Below are 19974 nucleotides of genomic sequence, written 5' to 3' on the forward strand. Positions count from 1 at the left end.
CCAGAACCGCAAGTCTCCGAAACTCCCGGACCACCAGGTAGGTTCGGAGATAATTTTCCGGTCGGAGGCATCCGCCCGCGGGCAGCCTCCGACCTGAATTTCCGGGCCGATGAATATCGAGGTCTTGCTGTGAAGAGTCTTTCCGTGATGAAACAGGATATTGTGAGAGGTTTAGACGTTCCATTTAATATTATAACAAAGGGGAATTAAATCAGCGCCGATGAACGAACTTGCATTTATCGAGCGTCTCAGGAACACTTCAACTGGCTTCACATTACATAAATCGCTTTGAACTGAAACAACCCTAGGCAAACGCAGTCAGCAGCATTGACTGACGTTTAAACTCATATGCCCTAATTGAGTCAGATTCAGGAACTCTTGGGCAAACTAATAAATGGTGTGTTTCTATTCAAGAGGGAGGAATAACTGTCAGCATCAGTTTGATCCCTGACGAAAGCTTGGGTTTCTTGTCTGCTCTTAGTCCCATTGCTGCACAGAGTCTGCAGTTGGTTTATTAGCCGTGACAGCTCTGCTCTCTACCTTTCCTGTCGCAGATTAGCAGCAAGGGGCTGGAAAGGGAGAAAGACACCAGATTTGATCACCAGGAATACACGTATCCGGCCAAAAACTAGCAGGTGCGTAAAGAACAGACAAGAACGACTCAGAAATGAGCCTCTCCAATTGTGGGGTCTATTTTCTGCTGAAACAAGTTCAGGAGTCCGTGTGTGATCTGCTTGTGCTACACTCTTCAGTGTGTTACTTTTAGGCAAACATTATTCCATTTAAAATGGACACCGGCCTGAAAACTGCGCAGTTAAACATTCCTGCACAAACTCTGGCGATTGGACAATACATGGCTGTGCACCAAAGGTTACGAGTGTCCGTCAAACCGCCCACTACGGTCAAGGATAAAGGAAAGCCTTTCAATTATCTTCAGCCTAATCATGTTTTTCAGAAACATCTCCACCCGCTTCACACACAATAAATTCCTCTGAAGCCCAGGGGTTGTTGCTGTGTTGGCAAATACAGCAACTGATCTCCACACTGCAAGGTCCCACCAACAGTCATGAGGTGAAGTTACAACTCATCTGTTAATTGGCATTGTTGGTTTGGAAAATTGTTGTCAGAATTCCTTGTTCCTCTTTGAATAAAGCCATGGGATCTTCAACATCCACGTGAAGTACCAAAATTGGCAGAAGGAGCCTCATTTTACACGTCATTCATGGCAGCTTCGACAGTGCAGCTCAGTACAGCCCCTCCGACAGTGCGGCGCTCCCTCAGTACTGACCCTCCGACAGTGCGGCGCTCCCTCAGTACTGACCCTCCGACAGTGTGGCGCTCCCTCAGTACTGACCCTCCGACAGTGCGGCGCTCCCTCAGTACTGCCCCTCCGACAGTGCGGCGCTCCCTCAATACTGCCCCTCCGACAGTGCGCAGCTCCTTCAGTACTGCCCCTCCGACAGTGCGGCGATCCCTCAGTACTGCCCCTCCGACAGTGCGGCGCTTCCTCAGTACTGCCCCTCCGACAGTGCGGCGCTCCCTCAGCACTGCCCCTCCGACAGTGCGGCGCTTCCTCAGTACTGCCCCTCCGTCAGTGCGGCACTCCCTCAGTACTACCCCTCCGTCAGTGCGGCACTCCCTCAGTACTGCCCCTCCGACAGTGCGGCGCTCCCTCAGCACTGCCCCTCCGACAGTGCAGCGCTCCCTCAGCACTGCCCCTCCGACAGTGCGGCGCTCCCTCAGTACTACCCCTCCGTCAGTGCGGCACTCCCTCAGTACTGCCCCTCCGACAGTGCGGCGCTCCCTCAGTACTGCCCCTCCGACAGTGCGGCGCTCCCTCAGTACTGCCCCTCCGACAGTGCGGCGCTCCCTCAGTACTGCCCCTCCGACAGTGCGGCGCTCCCTCAGTACTGCATCTCCGACAAGGCGGCGCTCCCTCAGTACTGCCCCTCCGACAGTGCGGCGCTCCCTCAGTACTGCCCCTCCGACAGTGCGGCGCTCCCTCAGTACTGCACTGCTGGGTCAGCCTTGAACATGAGCTGAAGTCCCAGAGTGAGGCTCGAACGCACGATCATTTAAAACTTGAATTGAAGACTTTGCAAGAATGTTAATGAAGCGCGGTGCAGGTGACAACTTTTAACAGAAGTAATTCAGGAGAAAGCATTTTGGGAATAAAATCCTGGCAAGACCTCTCAGAGATTCCCAGCTATTCAGAAACAAATGGCCTTCAAAATATTTGCCCTGAAATGCCTCTTGCATTTTTGCAAATAAATTTGCAATGAAATAAAAGGATATTGTGCAAGAAACAGATCTTCATGTGCCTGCGGTTTCATAATGAGAATTTTGTCAACAGATTTTTCTGCCTACTTCAGTTCAAACTCAAAAAAACCCTTATCCTCCCTTGGCCCTGAACCTCATTAAATCAGTACTCTCCTTCCCCGCACACCAATCTGTTTAGCATTCATAACATTCCTGGTCCTTGTACTGTTCCCCATTGGGAGTTGTCTGTTATTATGGAGCATCCTCTGACAGATGGGACATCCCCTGACTGTGAGCTGCTGTGATGTCAGGGGACAGCAGTGTTTAATTGGATAGATATGAATTGGACCCTATCTGGCTCAGACGGATTCTTGAAGATACATCAGTTGCATCCTCAGTAAATCTCACAGCCCCAGTAGGACGAGGGCTGTGCGAACATTTCATCACTCTAGTTGCCGCTGATGGACACAGAGCTCCAGCAACAGAAAATTGTTTCATTTTACACACAGTCTCTGCTTTCTGTTTTGTGTTACATTGGGTGAGCAAAACCACTGAAAGAATTTGAGAGATCGGAATACTGCGTGGGAATCGAGACTCTGTTGGACCCAAGCCCTTCGCACGGATAAAGTAAGCATCATTGTCTGTGTGCAGATTGTCCCCTCTGTCATTTGTTTCAGTAACTTTGCAACATTAATTAATTGCACCGCCTACCCTTCACTAGAATATTTTGTGCTGATCTTTGCGTGTTGGTTCTCTCCCCAAGCCTTTGTCAACAATTCCAGATGTCATGCTTCACCATTCCCTTCTGTCTGAAGTGATACCCCTTGTGAGTGTGTGTATGTGTGTGAGAGAGAGTGAGAGAGTGTGTATATGTGCGTGTGCATGTGCGTGAGAGAGAGAATCAGTGTGTGTGTGTACGAGTGTGTGCACGTGAGGAGAGCGCGTGTGAGGGAGAGCGCGAGAGAGAGCACAAGTGTGTCAGTGAGTGTCAGTGTGAGCGCGTGTGTCAGTGAGAGTACGCGTGTGTGTCAGTGTGAGAGCGTGTGTGTCAGTGTGAGAGCGTGTGTGTGAGTATGTCAGCGAGTGTGAGTGCGTGAGTATGTCAGCGAGTGTGAGTGCATGCGTGTTTGTGTTTTGATAGGTTTCCAGTATTATTTCCTGAACAAAGCTCTGTGCAGCATTGGGTGATTCTGTGTTGCGGTGATGGGCGAGATGCTGCTCATTGTGGTTTGTCTTCTGCCAACCAGGAGCACTCTGTGATCGATCACTGGCCGAAGGTTTCTCAGTAGCAAAATCCTAGACCGCTCTTTCGAAAAGGGATTCTCTTGGAATTTCCTCCAGAGTTTTTCCTGAGCTCTGATTCCACCACCCCCACCCCGCCCCACCCCCGCCCCCTGAGTAGCCCCCTTGGGGAATGGTGTGACCTGTGGTAGACAGCGGTTTCTGCCGAGGATACGGTGGGAGATTGGGACAATCACACGGGGATTTGCCCCACCTCTGCTGCATGCGTATGACATCATCCCTCAACGTTGCTGGAGTCACTTTGCCAAATGTGCGCCCATCTGGGTGTAGATGTAAAATAAAGATTCCCCCCTCCCATTATTCTGAGCTCCCATCTCCCTAAAGAACATAGGGACAGGACGAGGCAATTCAACCCCTCAAGGCTGATCAGCATCTTAACTCCATCTACCTGCCTTGGTTCCATATCCCTTAATACCCTATCAATCTCGGTTTTGAAATTTTCAATTGACCCTCACCCTCAACCGCTTTTGGGGGAAGAGTGTTCCAGATTCCCATTCCCCTTTGTGTGAAGAAGTGCTTCCCGGCATCACCACTGAATGGCCTGGCTCTAATTTTAAGGTTCTGTTCCCTTGTTCTGGACTCCTCCCACCAGAGGGAATAGTATCTCTCGATCCACCCTATTAATCAAATTAAACACCTCAGTTAAAGCATCCTGTAGTCGATATTCAAGGGAATACAAGCCCAGTCTCTTGCAACCTGTCCTCATAATTTAACCCTTTTAGCCCGGGTATCAGTCTGGTGAATCTGCGCTGCTCCCCCTCAGAGGCCGATATATCCTCCCTGAACGCAGTGACTCGAGATGGGGTCTGACCAGAGCTTTGTACAACTGCAACGTAACTTCCTCCCCTTTGTATTCCAGCCCCCTCGAAATAAATGCCAACATTCCATTCACCTTTTAATTATCTTTTGTACCTGTCCATGAGCGTTTCATGATTTCTGTACCTGGCCCTCTAACCCCTTTAAAAGGGAGTTAGATATGGCCCTTACGGCTAAAGGGATCAAGGGGTATGGAGAGAAAGCAGGAAAGGGGTACTGAGGTGAATGATCAGCCATGATCTTATTGAATGGCGGTGCAGGCTCGAAGGGCCGAATGGCCTACTCCTGCACCTATTTTCTATGTTTCTCTCTCTCTGCTCATCCACAGTTCCCAGCTTCTCTCCATTTAGGAAATACTCTGATGTAACTTTTGAAGGTCCAACGATGGACGACCTCAGTTGATGCATTGGAATTTCTTCACCATTGCGAATGGGACCTGGTCTGTTTTTTATTGGCATTCTTTATAGAATCCTTTAACATTTTACACACATTTTCCCCTTCAGCACCCCGATCTGGTTTGATCCATTGTGACGCCTGTAATAGACACAAAGCAGTCAATAACCTGGCACCTGTGTTAAAAGAACCAGCGTGAACCTGGTCAGTGAGCAACAGTAGACAGGCCCGACGGGAGGTCTGAGATTTCCTGAGGTCCCCGTGAATGGTTCTGTGGCTCTATGTTGCCATCACCGACAGGAAATCCGGGGCAAAGGTCGAGCGCCATCGTCCAGGTGGAATACTGTGTGCTCGATGGAGTTTTCAGACCCTGTAACAGAGAATGGCGGTTATCAATGATCGCACCTTTGTTTTCTCAGACTGATTGAGTTCTTTGGATTGTTTCGGTGGAGCTCATTCTACTGGAGGACTTTCCTAGCTTACTGAAAGACAAGTCCAACCACCATAACCACAATAACAGCACTACAGATTTATATTATGCAATTATTTCCAAAAAGTGAGAGTCTAACCACCTCCCCTTGACATTCAATGACATTCCCATCGCCGAATCCCCCACCATCACCATCCTGGGGGTCACCAGTGACCAGAAACTTAACTGGACCAGCCACATAAATACTGTGGGTACAAGAGCAGGTCAGAGGCTGGGCATTCTGCGGTGAGTGTCTCACCTCCTGACTCCCCAAAGCCTTTCCACCATCTACAAGGCACAAGTCAGGAGTGTGATGGAATACTCTCCACTTGCCTGGATGAGTGCAGCTCCAACAACACTCGAGAAGCTCGACACCATCCAGGACAAAGCAGTCGCTTGATTGACCCCCCATCCACCACCTTCAACACTCACTCCCTCCACCACCAGCGCACCGTGGATGCAGTGTGTACCATCTACAAGATGCACTGCAGCAACTCGCAAAGGCTTCTTCGGCAGCACCTCCCAAACCCGCGACCTCTACCACCTAGAAGGACAAGGGCAGCAGGTGCATGGGAACACCACCACCTCCACGTTCCCCTCCCAGTCACACACCATCCTGACTTGGAAATATATCGGCCGTTCCTTCATCGTCGCTGGGTCACAATCCTGGAACTCCCTCCCTAACAGCACTGTGGGAGCACCTTCACCACACGGACTGCAGCGGTTCAAGGCGGCGGCTCACCACCACCTTCTCAAGGGTCAATTGGGGATGTGCAATTAATGCTGGCCCACATCCCGTGAACACATTTTTTATAATGTAGTTTATTTGGAATAAATGAATTTGAAAACAATTGCAATTAATACTGCTATGGGGGAGGATAGTGAGCTCGGGCAGATCAGGGGACTTTGGACCCGTGGTACCCAAAGCTCTCCCCCACTGGGAGTTTTCCTCGCCCCGTGTCTGTTGCAGACTCACTGATAGAGATTGATCACTGCGATTGGTCAACAACTCCAGGATCGTATCACGCGACTCCCAGGATGGTAGAAGGTGAACTCGATGGACCTTGGTCTTTTTCATCGAGCAATTCTTTTGTTAACATAGCACATTTATGGAGGCTAACTGTGTATACTCTCTGCACAACCGCAATTGACTTGACAGAATTCTGGTTGGAAGAGCAAATGGGGCTCGAGGGTAACAGGGGCCTAACCCCCATATCCAGCTAAATAAACAGAAATTCTTCATTGGAGGCAAAATGTTATTAGAACAGTGCCTACATTGACAATCTATATTAACGACTTGGAAGAAGGGACTGAGTGTAACGTAGCCAAGTTTGCTGACGATACAAAGATGGGAGAAAAAGCAATGTGTGAGGGGGACACAAAAAATCTGCAAAGGACATAGACAGGCGAAGTGAGTGGGCAAAAATTTGGCAGATGGAGTATAATGTTGGGAAGTGTGAGGTCATGCACTTTGGCAGAAAAAAAATCAAAGAGCAAGTTATTATTTAAATGGAGAAAGATTGCAAAGTGCCGCAGTACAGTGGGACCTGGGGGTACTGTGCATGAAACACAAAAGGATAGTATGCAGGTACAGCAAGTGATCAGGAAGACCAATGGTAGCTTGGCCTTTATTGCAAAGGGGATGGAGTATAAAAGCAGGGAAGTCTTGCTACAGCTATACAGGGTATTGGTACGGCCACACCTGGAATACTGCGTGCAGTTTTGGTTTCTATATTTACGAAAGGATATACTTGCTTTGGAGGCAGTTCAGAGAAGGTTCACTAGGTTGATTCCAGGGATAAGAGGATTGACTTATGAGGAAAGGTTGAGTAGGTCGGGCCTCGACTCATTGGAATTCAGAAGAATGAGAGGTGATCTTATCGAAACGTATAAGATTATGAGGGGGCTTGACAAGGTGGATGCAGAGAGGATGTTTCTACTGATGGGGGAGACTAGAACTAGAGGGCAAGATCTTAGAATAAGGGGCCGCCCATTTAAAACAGAGATGAGGAGAAATGTCTTCTCTGAGGGTTGTAAATCTGTGGAATTTGCTGCCTCAGAGAGCTGTGGAAGCTGGGACATTGAATAAATTTAAGACAGAAATAGACAGTTTCTTAAACAATAAGGGGATAAGGGGTTATGGGGAGCGGGCAGGGAAATAGAGCTGAGTCCATGATCAGATCAGCCATGATCTTATTGAATGGCAGAGCAGGCTCGAGGGGCCGTATGACTTACTCCTATTTCTTATGTTCTTATTTCAAAAGCACTTCATTGGCTGTGAAGCTCTTTGGGATGTCCTGAGGAGGGGGAAGGTGCTAAATAAATGCAAGCTCTTTCCTTTTATTTAATTGATAAGGAAGTTGGTACAAGACACTGCCGTTCTGAGCTCATTCTGCACTTTCTCCCACAGCAGCTGGTGGAAATGTCAGTGTCCCAAAAACTCTACCAATTCCTGCTTTACCTCACATCCATGGTCCTGTGCCAGGGTCACGGTCCAGTCTCTGTCCCGCAGCGAAGATGGGAAGGAGCCCCACCGTACAACTACTCGCCACTCCTGCCAAACGGGGCGGAAATAACCGTCTTCCTATTCAGGGACCAGCCCCAGAGGTAAGCACCAGGTCAGCCGCAAACCAGGGCAGCCGCAAATTCTAAATGGACAAAGAGTGTTTTATTTGCATCTCCTTCTTTCAGTAAAGTCCTTTCACACATGCAGTCGCAACACTGAACAGGCTGTTTGCTAATAGAACAGGGATAAACATTGTATGTGATGGGTCATCGACGTGAAATGTTAACTCTCTTTCTCTCCACAAATGCTGCCTGACCTGGTAAATGTTTCCAGCATTGTCTGTTTTTATGTTTTGGGGTGCTGTGTGGATGCAAATCTTTCTAGTATTCCATCAGTTTCCATTCAGAGAAAAAATTCTAAACTTTGCCATCCCAATTTAAGTTCAGGACTGAATATTCCCAAGTTATTTGCAATATTCAAGTGTTTGAGTTGTGTGTGCGAGTGTATTTTTCCCCTGAGTGAATGGTTGTATTATATTGTGTTTTATGTAATATTTTCTGATTTGTTTTGTGTGTGTTAATCTAGGCTAGAGCTTCCAAACATTTGGTCTTAATGAGCTGTACAGATGCGTATTATCGAGCTTCAGTATATAAAGTTTTCGATAGTCACACATCTTGATTTTGGAGTTATCTGCAGACCCATGAAATTCAAACAAGACAAACCAGCAAATAAAACAGAATCAGAAACAGGATTAAAGGGTTGGAATTCCCGAGCTCAGCAGATGTATGTAACCCACAGGCTCCAACTCCAACACTCTGACCAAGGCTGAGGGAGTGCTACTTTGCTGGAGGTCACACCAGTGTAGTCCTGTCACCCACCCTTTCCTTCAACCACTGTTTGCCCCACTTGTGACAGAGACTGTAATTCCCGTATTGGACTGTTCAGTCACCTGAGAACTCACTTTTAGAGTGGAAGCAAGTCTTCCTTGATTTCAAGGGACTGCCTATGATGACTGTGGGAGTGCTGCATTGCTGAAGGGCACTCCAGTGCAGTACCGTGGGAGTGCTGCATATCACTCCAGTGTAGTACGAAGGTTGGAATCCTCTTAATCTTCTCTGCTCTAATGAGAACCCCAGCTTCTCCAGTCTATTCACTGCAATCCCTCGTTCCTGGAACCATTCCCTCTGTACCCTCTCCAAAGCCTTCACATCCTTCCTGAAGTGTATTGTCCAAAACTGGACACCGTTCTCCAACTGGGGCTGAACTAGTGTTTTCTGGAGGTTCCTAGCTTTTGTACTCTCTGCCTCAATTTATAAATCCCAGGGTCCCAAATGCTTTATTATCTGCTCTGTTACCCTGCCCTACTACCTTTAACGATTGGTGCACCAACACTCCCAGCTCTCTCAGTTCCTGCACCTCCTTTAAAATTATATCATTTAGCTTGTATCATCTCTCCTCATTGATCCAACCAAAATGCATCACTTCACACTTTTCTGCATTGAATTTAATCTGCTACGTGTCCGCCCATTCCATCAGCCTGTCTATGTCCTCCTGAAGTCTATTACTATCTTGCTCACTGTTTACTCCACAAGTTTTGTGTTAGCTGCAAATTTCAACATTGTGCCCTGTACCCCCAAGTCCAAGTCATTCATGTTGATCAGAAACAGCAGTGGTCCCCTCACTGTACACCTCCCTCCAGTCCGAAAAACAGCTGTTCACCACAACTCTGTTTTCTGTCCCTTCGCCAATTCTGCATCCATGGCGCCACAGCCCCTTTTATCCTGTGGGCTTTTGTTTTGCTAACAAGCCTTTATTAAACACCTTTTGCAAGTCCATATACACAAACATCAAAAAGCTTAATCAAGTTCATCAAACGTGATTTTCTCTTAACAAATCCGTGCTGGCTCTCCTTTATTAGTCTATACTTATCCCTGGCTGTTAATTTTCTTCCTGATTATTGTTTGTAAAAGCTTCCCCAGCACCAACGTTAAACAGCCTGACCTGTAATTGCCAGGTTTACCCTTCTGCCCTTTTTTTTGAACAAGGGTGGAACATTTGCAATTCTCCAGTCCTCTGGCACCATTCCTATATTCCAAGGAGGATTGGAAGATTATGGCCAGTACCTCTGCAATTTCCACCCTTACTTCCCTCAGCATCCTAGGATGCAGCCTATCCGGACCGGGCGACTTATCCACTTTAAGTACTGCTAGCCTTTTGAGCAGCTCTTCCTCATCTATTTTTAGTTCATCCAGTATCCAGGCACCTCCTCATTTACCGTAGCTTCAGCAAAGTCCTCTTCCTTGGTAAACACCGATGCCAAGTACTCATTTAGTACCTCAGCCATGGCTTCTGTCTCCATCATTTGATCTCTAATAGACCCCACTTCTCCTCTGATAACCCTTTTCCTGTTAATGTGCCGACATACCATTGGATTCCCGTTTATGTGAGCCACAATTGTGGATTAACTTTGGAGGAGACAGGAACACAAACACAACTCGATCTAAATCCAATGTAAACATTGCAGGGATTGAAATCATGGACACACACACAGAACACAATATAACAGACAAAGGAAACAATCTCAGTCACACAGTAAAGGTCACAGACCGATCTGGTATAAAGAATAGAGACAGTGAAGGGCAATTGTTCAGCTTGCTGAGGGTCCCACTGCCATTTCTAATTTGAAACGTGATTTATTGATGACTCATTTTTCTCCCTCGCTCCATAGCCACTACTTCCTGGTGAAGGAAGACAGGAGCCCATTTTCTGTCACGGTGACGCCCTGTGATGCTGCTCTGGAGTGGAGACTCTCGGTTCAGGAGTGGCTGCCACACGGTAAGATTCACTGCTGCCCACAACCCACCAACCAGCTGTTGAGGGTGTTCTCAAAGTCATGAAAACAAGGGCCACAATATGGAAGCAGCAAATACAAAATGTGGATCAGAAGATCTTTAAGGAAATGAAAAGATGAGAGAAATGTTGCACGAACTGGTGTAAGGTGACGGTGGGATTAGTTAAAAGATTGTGAGTCACATAATGTGAATCTCATGAGGGAGGCCACAGCCAAGGGAGGATTAGATGTTCTTTAAATGTCAAGGACATCTTGCATCGAGTTGCAACCTCAGTAGAAATTGAACTTGGGTTCTCTCAATCAGCAAATTTCATTGGGTGATACCCATTGCCGTGCCCACCGGTGCAAGATCCTCACCGTTGGATCTCGTCACAGCCTTCCCCCCGCCACCCTCGTGAACATTTTGTTTGAGCCCTAGGTATAAGAATATTGGACATGGGGAATAAGGCATGATTATTATCCAATTGACTGACAGTCTATTGGCTTTACAATTGGTGGGGGAGGCGGGGCCACGAGGATGGACATGGGTGACCAATGGCAGGAGTGCGGGGGCGGGGCTGTTTGCGACTGGCAGTCATGTGATCAAACCTCCAGGAATATCTCCAACCAGAGTTGGCAACCGGAAGTTGCTCACTAACTTTCAGTGCACAATGTGCAGTATAACTACCGGCGCGGGGGCACAACAGTCATTTTGCTCACCAGACGTGTTTAAGAGCCTGATGGACTTTGTCTGAATTTCAGGTGCTCACCGATCTGGGAACCCAGAGGCTCCGAGAGATCTTTTCACTTACACGGGAAACGCAGCGGAGACTTACGTCCGAGTTTCGTCCCCTTCCGCCTTGTACAGTTTGCAGGTCACTGCCACCCAGGGGGACACCCGGATCCGAGTGTACATGACAACCAGCCCGGAGAGCAAGCCTCCTTACCCGGAGCTGCCCTTTGATCCTCGAGTACATGTCACCTCTGTGGGGCAGAGCACGGTGAGCCTGGCCTGGAAAGCCAGCCCGTCCGTCCTGCGGTTCGAGGGGAACATTCAGTATTGTCTCCTGGTCAACCAGAGGCACAACTTCAGAAGTCTCTGCGCTGCCGAGGCGCAGGCGGGGCTTGCAGGTGACCCTTGGCCGGACCTGCCCGTGGTGTCCATCTACTCGGAGGGACGGGTGATGCATCTGACCAGAATGGAGGACCTGCTCCTGCCCTCCCAGTATCTCAGCAAGCCAAGGTCCAAGGAACACAAGTCGGATGTTCTGCGGCTCTGCATCGGCAACAGGAACGCCTATCAGGTGTGGGATCTGCAGCCCCACACCTTGTACAACTTCGATGTGTTCGCCGTGAATGTGCTCACCAACACCAGCTCTGCCTATACCGGGACCTTTGCCAAGACCTTGCAGCGGCCAGATCCCAGCATTCTTCATCTGAAGGAAGGGATGATGATCCAGGTTAACGTCGGGAAAGACGGTCAGAAATTCTACAGCTTCAGGCCTGGCAATTGGCACAGAAAGGTGCAATTCACATTCTACTCTTGTGGAGAAGTTCACGTTCAGATCGAGAGAAACGGCAAGCTCGTCACGTCGGAAAATACAGAAAATCTGAAGCATTTTCAGCTGAAAGGAAAGGCCAAGGCGAGATACGTCGTTGGGATCAAATCCCTGGGGCCCTCGGGGGCCTCTGTGAAAATCTTGGTGTCCACACGTCCCAACAAACCTCTGTTCCCCCGTCTCCCACACAAGCTCACATTGAGAACCTTTGACAAACTGAGGACCTGCAACTCGGTCACCGTCGCCTGGCTGGGAACACGGGAGCAAAACAAGTACTGCCTCTACAAGAGGGAGATCAAGGAAGGACAGGCCGAGAAAGAACTAAAGAAACCAAACCGGTGCTTGGGGCCAGAAACACGGAAAGTGTCCGAGAAAGTTCGCTGCAAGTATTTCCACAACTTCAACAGCCAGCGGGCGGTGACGGTGGAGAAGGTCACGGGTCTGGTGGCAGGGACAACCTATTTGTTGGATGTTTATGTGATTGGTCACAGAGGACACTCTGTCAAATACCAAAGCAAGGTCGTAAAAACACGCAAGGCATGCTAATTTCCCACAAGGTCAGGATACACTTCATACAAAGTCTGGTTTGGGAGCCAGATGACTTTTGATGAGTGTGTTTGAAATATTTGGGAATCTGCATTCAAACGATCGGAATCAACATTACTCGGGAAAATGGATCATGGAAATCCTGAACACAGACTTAGACCAGAGGTTTTCAAACTTGTGTGTGGGACACCCCTTGCAAATTAAAAAAAAATTAATTCCTGGGATGCGAGTGTCGCTGGCAAGACCGGCATTTATTGCCCATCCCAAATTGCCCGGGAGAAGGTGGTGGTGAGCCGTCTTCTTGATACAACGGAATGGCTTGAGTTAAGAGTCAACCACATTGCTGGTCACATATCGGCCAGACCGGACAAGGACGGCAGATTTCCTTCCCTGAAGGACATTAGCGAACCAGATGGGTTTTTACGACAATCCGGTAATTTCATGGTCACTACTACTGATTTTTATTCCAGATTTATTTAATTAACTGAATTTAAATTTGGGATTTAACTCATGTCTCTGGGTCACTAGTCCAGTAACATACCCACAATACTGTCGTTCCCCGTTGTAATGACCAACTCCCAGGGACCTTCTGTACTTACTTCTAATGAACAGCCTCAGCTTCGCAAAGGAAAAGTGTGCGATCATCGCAGAAAATGTTTGTCAGCGGACAGCGACAGGAATAACGTCCAAAAGTACAACACAGGATTCCGATGACCTGGCGGACTCCGTGCTTCCCCTCACAAACCTCCGGCCCTGCGGAGACACATGACTTTAATGACTTGCTGAACCAGATGAACTTCTTTCCACCTCCTTACAAAGTTTGCTCAATGGGTCGGGAGGCTCCTGCTCACAAGAATGAGGGAATTTGTGGAGAGTGTTGAGCGGCTCCTGAAAACAAACATTACGATCTTCGCAGTTAGACATGTCACACACCCGGGCGGCATTCACTCATCCAGTATTTTGACAGAGCGATTAACACATTTAAAATAAACAAGTTAGCACCAGAGTTAAAGCACTGGACAGACCAATGGGATGCGTTTAGTTGTACTGCCAAAATGGCCGCCTTGTCTCGGATTGGCTCTCCATCACATGATACTGATTGGCTGATTTATCCTCCAAGGGGACCAGCTATACCCTGAAGTTTCTCTGGAACGTGTAACTGGAACCGCCCAGCCCAAGTTCTGAGTGACTTTGCAAATTGTAGTACGCTCCATTTTGACTTCAGAAGCCAGAGAGGACAGATTGCGAACAACTCGGCAAAAGCCACCAAGTTCCAGCAGAAGTCCCTTACCCCAGTGCAAGAGCATCCCTCCCCCAGCCGAAGTCCCTTACCAGAGTACAAGTACAGAGTACATTACCCTGCAGCCATAGATGGGGTATTGTGTACGACTTGTTAACATGTTTATTAGGGATGAAGTGAATAGTGACAGTGTCATGACTTCTGGTTTTCATCCATTCCAATGCTGTCCCTTGTAACACACACACCGAGCTTTGAGAAATTGGGTGTGGGCTTAAAGGGGGTTGGAAGAACGTGATCCGTCTTTCACGAGTTCCCTCTCTCCTCCCCACTCCCCTCTCTCCTCACCACCACCGCCGTGACCCTCTCTCCCACCCCAGCCCTGTCCCCCTCTCTCTCCTCGCCTGTGTCCTCTCTCCACTCTGCCCCCCGCCATCGTGTCTCTCTCCCCTTTCTCCCCCCACCCAGGCTGTCCTAACAGTGTGTCTCATTGGAAAGAATAGTTTCTAGTTTAATGAGTTTGACACTGGGATTATTTCTCAGGGTACGCTGCTAGTCTTACATCCAGCAACAGTATGACTTGGATGCAGTGTGTGAAAATTGGCCGGATTGTTTAGATTTGTAAAGAGGTTGAAATCATGTTCCTCAATGATTCTTTCAGGTGTTACACAGAATACTCTGCCTTTGAATCCTTGACTACAGCAAGCTGTGAGCTCGGTTCAAAACCCCATATCAACATACACTTAACTCAAGTTCCATTTTATGTCCGGCTCGACTCTGGGTTTGTGCGTGCTGATAAATGATTTTGAACCATCTGGGCACCTTCAGATTTCTTGGGTACAGATGCAGGTTAGGTTAAAGGAAGATAAAGCCCCTGCATTTATACAGTACCTTCTGTCATCTCAGGATGTCCCAAAGCACTTCACAGTCAAAGTGTAGTCACTATTAACGTAGGGAAATACAGCAGTTAATTTGTGCAGAGCAAGCTTCCACAAACAGTAGTCAGATTACACAGAATTTTACACAGCACAGAAATAGGCATTCAGCCCAACAGGTACATGCTGCACACGAGCCTCCTCCCACCATCTCACCCCATCTTGTCTCTGAACCTTCATATCAAATGTTTGTCACAACATAAAGAGACCATCCCTGCTCATCCTCACTAATAATATGTAGATAAATAATTCACTGCAATGTGATTTAAAATATCAATTGGAACAAATTACATTTCAGTGTGATTAATAATAGCTGGAGTGAATAATTATGCAATAAAATTTATGGACTGTGATAAAAGCAATGATTAATTGCAGTGATTAAAATCTGTTCATTTGTGTGTAACTGAAGACAAATTCAGACATTTATAACAGCTTCACTCAAATTGCAACGTGTATCTCCCGCCCTGCAACTCCCCACCTGTGACCAGGTTTAGGATCTGATTCGGGAGGTTTTAGCATCGCTGGCCTGGAGTCCCTGGGAATTGACTATTCATCTCCAGGACACAACTGCGAGCAAACCAGGAGAAAAATCGTACCGGCAATTTCGCCCATTTTCGTTAGCCATTTCCATTTATTAGTTATAAAAATATTGGAAATGGAAAAAAGGGCTGTTTGATTGACATTCAAGAATCATCCAATTGGGTAATGAGATTTCTTGCTTTCCGATTGGCTGTGGGAAGGCTGGGCACTGGGAGGATGGACATGTCGGGCGACGAATGAGGAGAGTGTGGGGGCGGGAGGTCACAGGTTAAAACCTCCAGGAATATGGCCAACTGGAGCTTCCAACCCTCAGCAACATGGGACAAGCAACGTCTCAATCCAGGTATTAAAACGTCTTCCTCGCACTTTATAAACAGAAAGCAATTTGACAAATGTTTTAGGTGCTCTGTAAACATTCAAAATGTGTTGTTTGGGGAGTGAATGTGTGTGAACATATTCCTAGAGCCCTCTCCTGTCTGTGATTCGCAGTCTGCAGTGTAATAGGTCCTGTCCGCAAATCACATCAATTGCCCACTATAATGTTTTCCAAGTTTAAGCAACCATTAAAGTTACACGGCTTTATAAGTTCGAGATGCAAGCCCGGTTATAATTTATACATCAATAAACCTTTGCATTTAAAATGTAATAAATATACATCTTACAGTCTAATAAGCATCAAGTGGATTGTTCCATTGGCCGTGTGGTCCTGTCTGACAAATCAAAGTGTTTGGAACTGGTGAATGGGTCAAGTCAACCCTTGATCTACAAGCACCAATGGGGCTGGTCCCAGGACATATCTGCCCAGCAACTGTGCACATGTGGCTATCTGTGAATGTTTCCCCACTTATTTCTGGCACCCTGGCAGATGCTAACACACGGTTAGAGCAGCAACCCTGTTGGTTGGAAATTAGAGAAGGGAAAATGAATGTTGCTTTATCAGTATAAATTGTTTTTAAATTAAGTTGCTCTCCCGTGGCATTGGATATCAGGAGTCTTGAGTCAGTCAGCGGGTTACAGCTGGACCAGCGTATACAGATGTTAATTGAGCCCCACTCCAACCTATTCATTTTCTTTGAACTTGTATGACTTTACATTATAGTTATATGCACTATAAAAACTACATCATTCTTAATGAATTGCCTAAACTTATGTCCACTTGAGGGAGCAGACGGGGCGAGTTTAATATCTCATTTTAAAGACGGCGCCTCCGTCAGTGCAGCACGCCCTGTGTACTGCAGGGGGAGTGTCGGCCTGGCTTATGGGCTGAAGGCTTTGGACTGGGACTTGAAGCCACGACCTTCTGACTCAGAGGAGAAAGTGCTACCCATTGAACCACAGCTGACAGCATCAAGATACCACCATAAAATATAGTTAATAATGGAGTTTAAGTTGCTTGTAATTACCGTTAAGAATCTGCCTTTCCTGGAATGGAACCGAACATGTGCACAAGGAGTCAGTGTGTTCGCTCCTTGCTCTTACCTGCTGCTCGGTCTGTGCTCACAACTGCCCTCATGTGGCCAATGGACATATGTGAGGTTGGTATGCATTAATCTTAAAATTGTAGCTATACTGATGGGATGCAGCATGAATAGCTTTTCAAACAAAACAGCGACTGTGCAAACAGAGGAATCTGTGCCCACATCACAAGCCGCCTGCCTGATCAACTGGGCAGAGAGGATGTTGCAGCGAGTGAACATAAGAATTCGGAACAGGAGTAGGCCATCTAGCCCCTCGAGCCTGCTCCGCCATTCAACAAGATCATGGCTGACCTGACCATGGACTCAGCTCCATTTACCCGCCCGCTCCCCGTAACCCTTAATTCCCTTATTGGTTAAAAATCTATCTGTGATTTGAATACATTCAATGAGCTAGCCTCAACTGCTTCCTTGGGCAGAGAATGCCACAGATTCACAACCCTCTGGGAGAAGAAATTCCTTCTCAACTCGGTTTTAAATTGGCTCTCCCGTATTTTGAGGCTGTGCCCCCTAGTTCTAGTCTCCCCGACCAGTGGAAACAACCTCTCTGCCTCGATCTTGTCTATCCCTTCCATTATTTTAAATGTTTCTATAAGATCACCCCTCATCCTTCTGAACTCCAACGAGTAAAGACCCAGTCTACTCAATCTATCATCATAAGGTAACCCCCTCATCTCCGGAATCATCCTAGTGAATCGTCTCTGTACCCCCTCCAAAGCTAGTATATCCTTCCTTAAGTAAGGTGACCAAAACTGCACACAGTACTCCAGGTGCGGCCTCACCAATACCCTGCACAGTTGCAGCAGGACCTCCCTGCTTTTGTACTCCATCCCTCTCGCAATGAAGGCCAACGTTCAATTCGCCTTCCTGATTACCTGCTGCACCTGCAAACTGACTTTTTGGGATTCATGCACAAGGACCCCCAGGTCCCTCTGCACCGCAGCATGTTGTAATTTCTCCTCATTCAAATAATATTCCCTTTTACTTTCTTCCCCCCCGCCCCCAAGGTGGATGACCTCACATTTTCCCACATTGTATTCCATCTGCCAAACCTTAGCCCATTCGTTTAACCTATCTAAATTTCTTTGCAGCCTCTCTGTGTCCTCTACACAACCCGCTTTCCCACTAATCTTTGAGTCATCTGCAAATTTTGTTACACTACACTCTGTCCCCTCTTCCAGGTCATCTATGTATATTGTAAACAGTTGTGGTCCCAGCATCAATCTCTGCGGCATACCACTAACCACCGATTTTCCAACCCGAAAAGGACCCATTTATCCTGACTCTCTGCTTTCTGTTAGCCAGCCAATTCTTGATCCATGCTAATACATTTCCTCTGACTCCGCGTACCTTTATCTTCTACAGTAACCTTTTGTGTGGTACCTTATCGAATGCCTTTTGGAAATCTAAATAGACCACATCCATCGGTACACCTCTATCCACCATGCTCGTTATATCCTCATAAAATTCCAGTAAATTAGTTAAACATGATTTCCCCTTCATGAATCCGTGTTGCTTCTGCTTGATTGCACTATTCCTATCTAGATGTCCCGCTATTTCTTCGTTAATGATAGCTTCAAGCATTTTCCCCACTACAGATGTTAAACTAACCGACCTATAGTTACCTGCCTTTTGTCTGCCTCCTTTTTTTTTTAAAAAGAGGTGTTACATTAGCTGCTTTCCAATCCGCTGGTACCTCCCCAGAGTCCAGAGAATTTTGGTAGATTATAACGAATGCATCTGCTATAACTTCCGCCGTCTCTTTTAATACCCTGGGATGCATTTCATCAGGACCAGGGGACTTGTCTACCTTGAGTCCCATTAGCCTGTCCAGCACTACCCCGCTAGTGATAGTGATTATCTCAAGGTCCTCCCTTCCCACATTCCCGTGACCAGCAATTTTTGGCATGGTTTTTGTGTCTTCCACTGTGAAGACCGAAGCAAAATAATTGTTTAAGGTCTCAGCCATTTCCACATTTCCCATTATTAAATCCCCCTTCTCATCTTCTAAGGGACCAACATTTACTTTAGTCACTCTCTTCCGTTTTATATATCGGTAAAAGCTTTTACTATCTGTTTTTATGTTTTGCGCAAGTTTACTTTCGTAATCTTTCCTTTCTTTATTGCTTTATTAGTCATTCTTTGCTGTCGAGTGGAATGGGGAAGAGGGATCAGTGCCCACGTCAAGGTGCTGATCTGAATTTTTTGTTAAGGCACACTGGAGGAGCCAGTTATGGACTCAGAACTCCACCTCGTATGACCTTCAAGGTGACTGCAAAGACACAAAGGTCCCATGATTCAGTGTATTATGAACATGTTTGGAGCAGCTAAAAACTAAAATCCCTCCCAACAGCGAGTCCACCTCTGGCAGACTAGCCAAACGGGAAAACCAAGAGATTGCAGATTGTCCCCATGAATGGTGCTGCAGCCCCTTGATCCCCGCCATGACAATCCACCCATCTCTGGGTTTGGCCATCATTCTTGGAAGTCCCACGGTGAGAGATTGTATCCAATTTCCAAGGCGGATCACACGCTGAATTAGAAATACAAGTCAGTTTACTGCACTGCAATGCACTGGTTAGAGTTCAGTTGCGGTTTGCGAGGATGGACCAGTTTTCAGATGGGAAATGGCGCTGCGGGACAAACAGCTGCCACGTCCCATATCCAACAATAACTTGCATTTATATAGTGCCTTTAATGTAGTAAAATGTCCAAAGGCACATCACAGGAACAATTATCAAACAAAATTTGCACTGAGCCACACAAGGATAAAAGCTTGGTCAAAGAGGTCGGTTTTAAGGAGCGTCTTAAAGAACAGAGAGGTAGAGAGTCAGACAGGTTTAGGGAGGGAACTGCAGAGTTTAGGACTTGAGCAACAGAAGGCACGGCCGCCAATGGTGGAGCAATGGAAATTGGGGATGCTCAAGAGATCAGAATTGGTGGAGCGCAAAGATCTTGGAGGGTTGTTGGGCTGGAGGAGGCTACAGAGGTAGTGAGGGGCGAGGCTGTTGAGGAATTTAAAAACAAGAATGGGAATTTTAAAATTGAGGCGTTGCCAGACCAGGAACCAAGGTAGGTCAGCGAGGAGCACAGGGGCGATGGGTGAA

General features: G+C 47.2%; 1 protein-coding gene and 1 long non-coding RNA gene across 3 annotated transcripts; one reads left to right on the forward strand and one right to left on the reverse strand.

The window, feature by feature from the left end:
* The first annotated feature begins 2635 nt into the window (after positions 1 to 2635).
* Positions 2636 to 15161, forward strand: LOC139234581 (protein NDNF-like). Of its 2 annotated transcripts, none has more exons than XM_070865269.1 (4): positions 2636 to 2886; positions 7650 to 7846; positions 10474 to 10580; positions 11338 to 15161. In XM_070865269.1, the coding sequence occupies exons 2-4, from the start codon at positions 7662 to 7664 to the stop codon at positions 12678 to 12680; spliced, it is 1635 nt and encodes a 544-aa protein (XP_070721370.1). In that variant the 5' UTR covers positions 2636 to 2886; positions 7650 to 7661; the 3' UTR covers positions 12681 to 15161. The 2 variants fall into 2 exon arrangements, with proteins under 2 accessions (XP_070721370.1, XP_070721371.1); XM_070865270.1 differs by having other exon boundaries at positions 7653 to 7846.
* On the reverse strand, positions 4889 to 13429 carry LOC139234582 (uncharacterized). The gene is made up of 3 exons (XR_011588320.1): positions 13280 to 13429; positions 7701 to 7887; positions 4889 to 5140 (listed from the first exon to the last, which is right to left on the reverse strand). It is a non-coding gene; the product is annotated as an uncharacterized lncRNA (long non-coding RNA).
* Positions 15162 to 19974: the final 4813 nt, after the last annotated feature.

The sequence above is a fragment of the Pristiophorus japonicus genome, chromosome 22 (genome assembly GCF_044704955.1).
Source record: "Pristiophorus japonicus isolate sPriJap1 chromosome 22, sPriJap1.hap1, whole genome shotgun sequence".
Lineage (NCBI taxonomy): Eukaryota > Metazoa > Chordata > Chondrichthyes > Pristiophoridae > Pristiophorus > Pristiophorus japonicus.

What these genes read in the sequence shown, in the direction of transcription:
- LOC139234581 (XM_070865269.1), top strand. Translation starts at nt 7,662, where the DNA reads ATGTCAGTGTCCCAAAAACTCTACCAATTCCTGCTTTACCTCACATCC. An exon ending in TTCAGGGACCAGCCCCAGAG is followed by an intron (nt 7,847 to 10,473) that starts GTAAGCACCAGG and finishes CTCGCTCCATAG; the next exon opens with CCACTACTTCCTGGTGAAGG. An exon ending in TCAGGAGTGGCTGCCACACG is followed by an intron (nt 10,581 to 11,337) that starts GTAAGATTCACT and finishes TCTGAATTTCAG; the next exon opens with GTGCTCACCGATCTGGGAAC.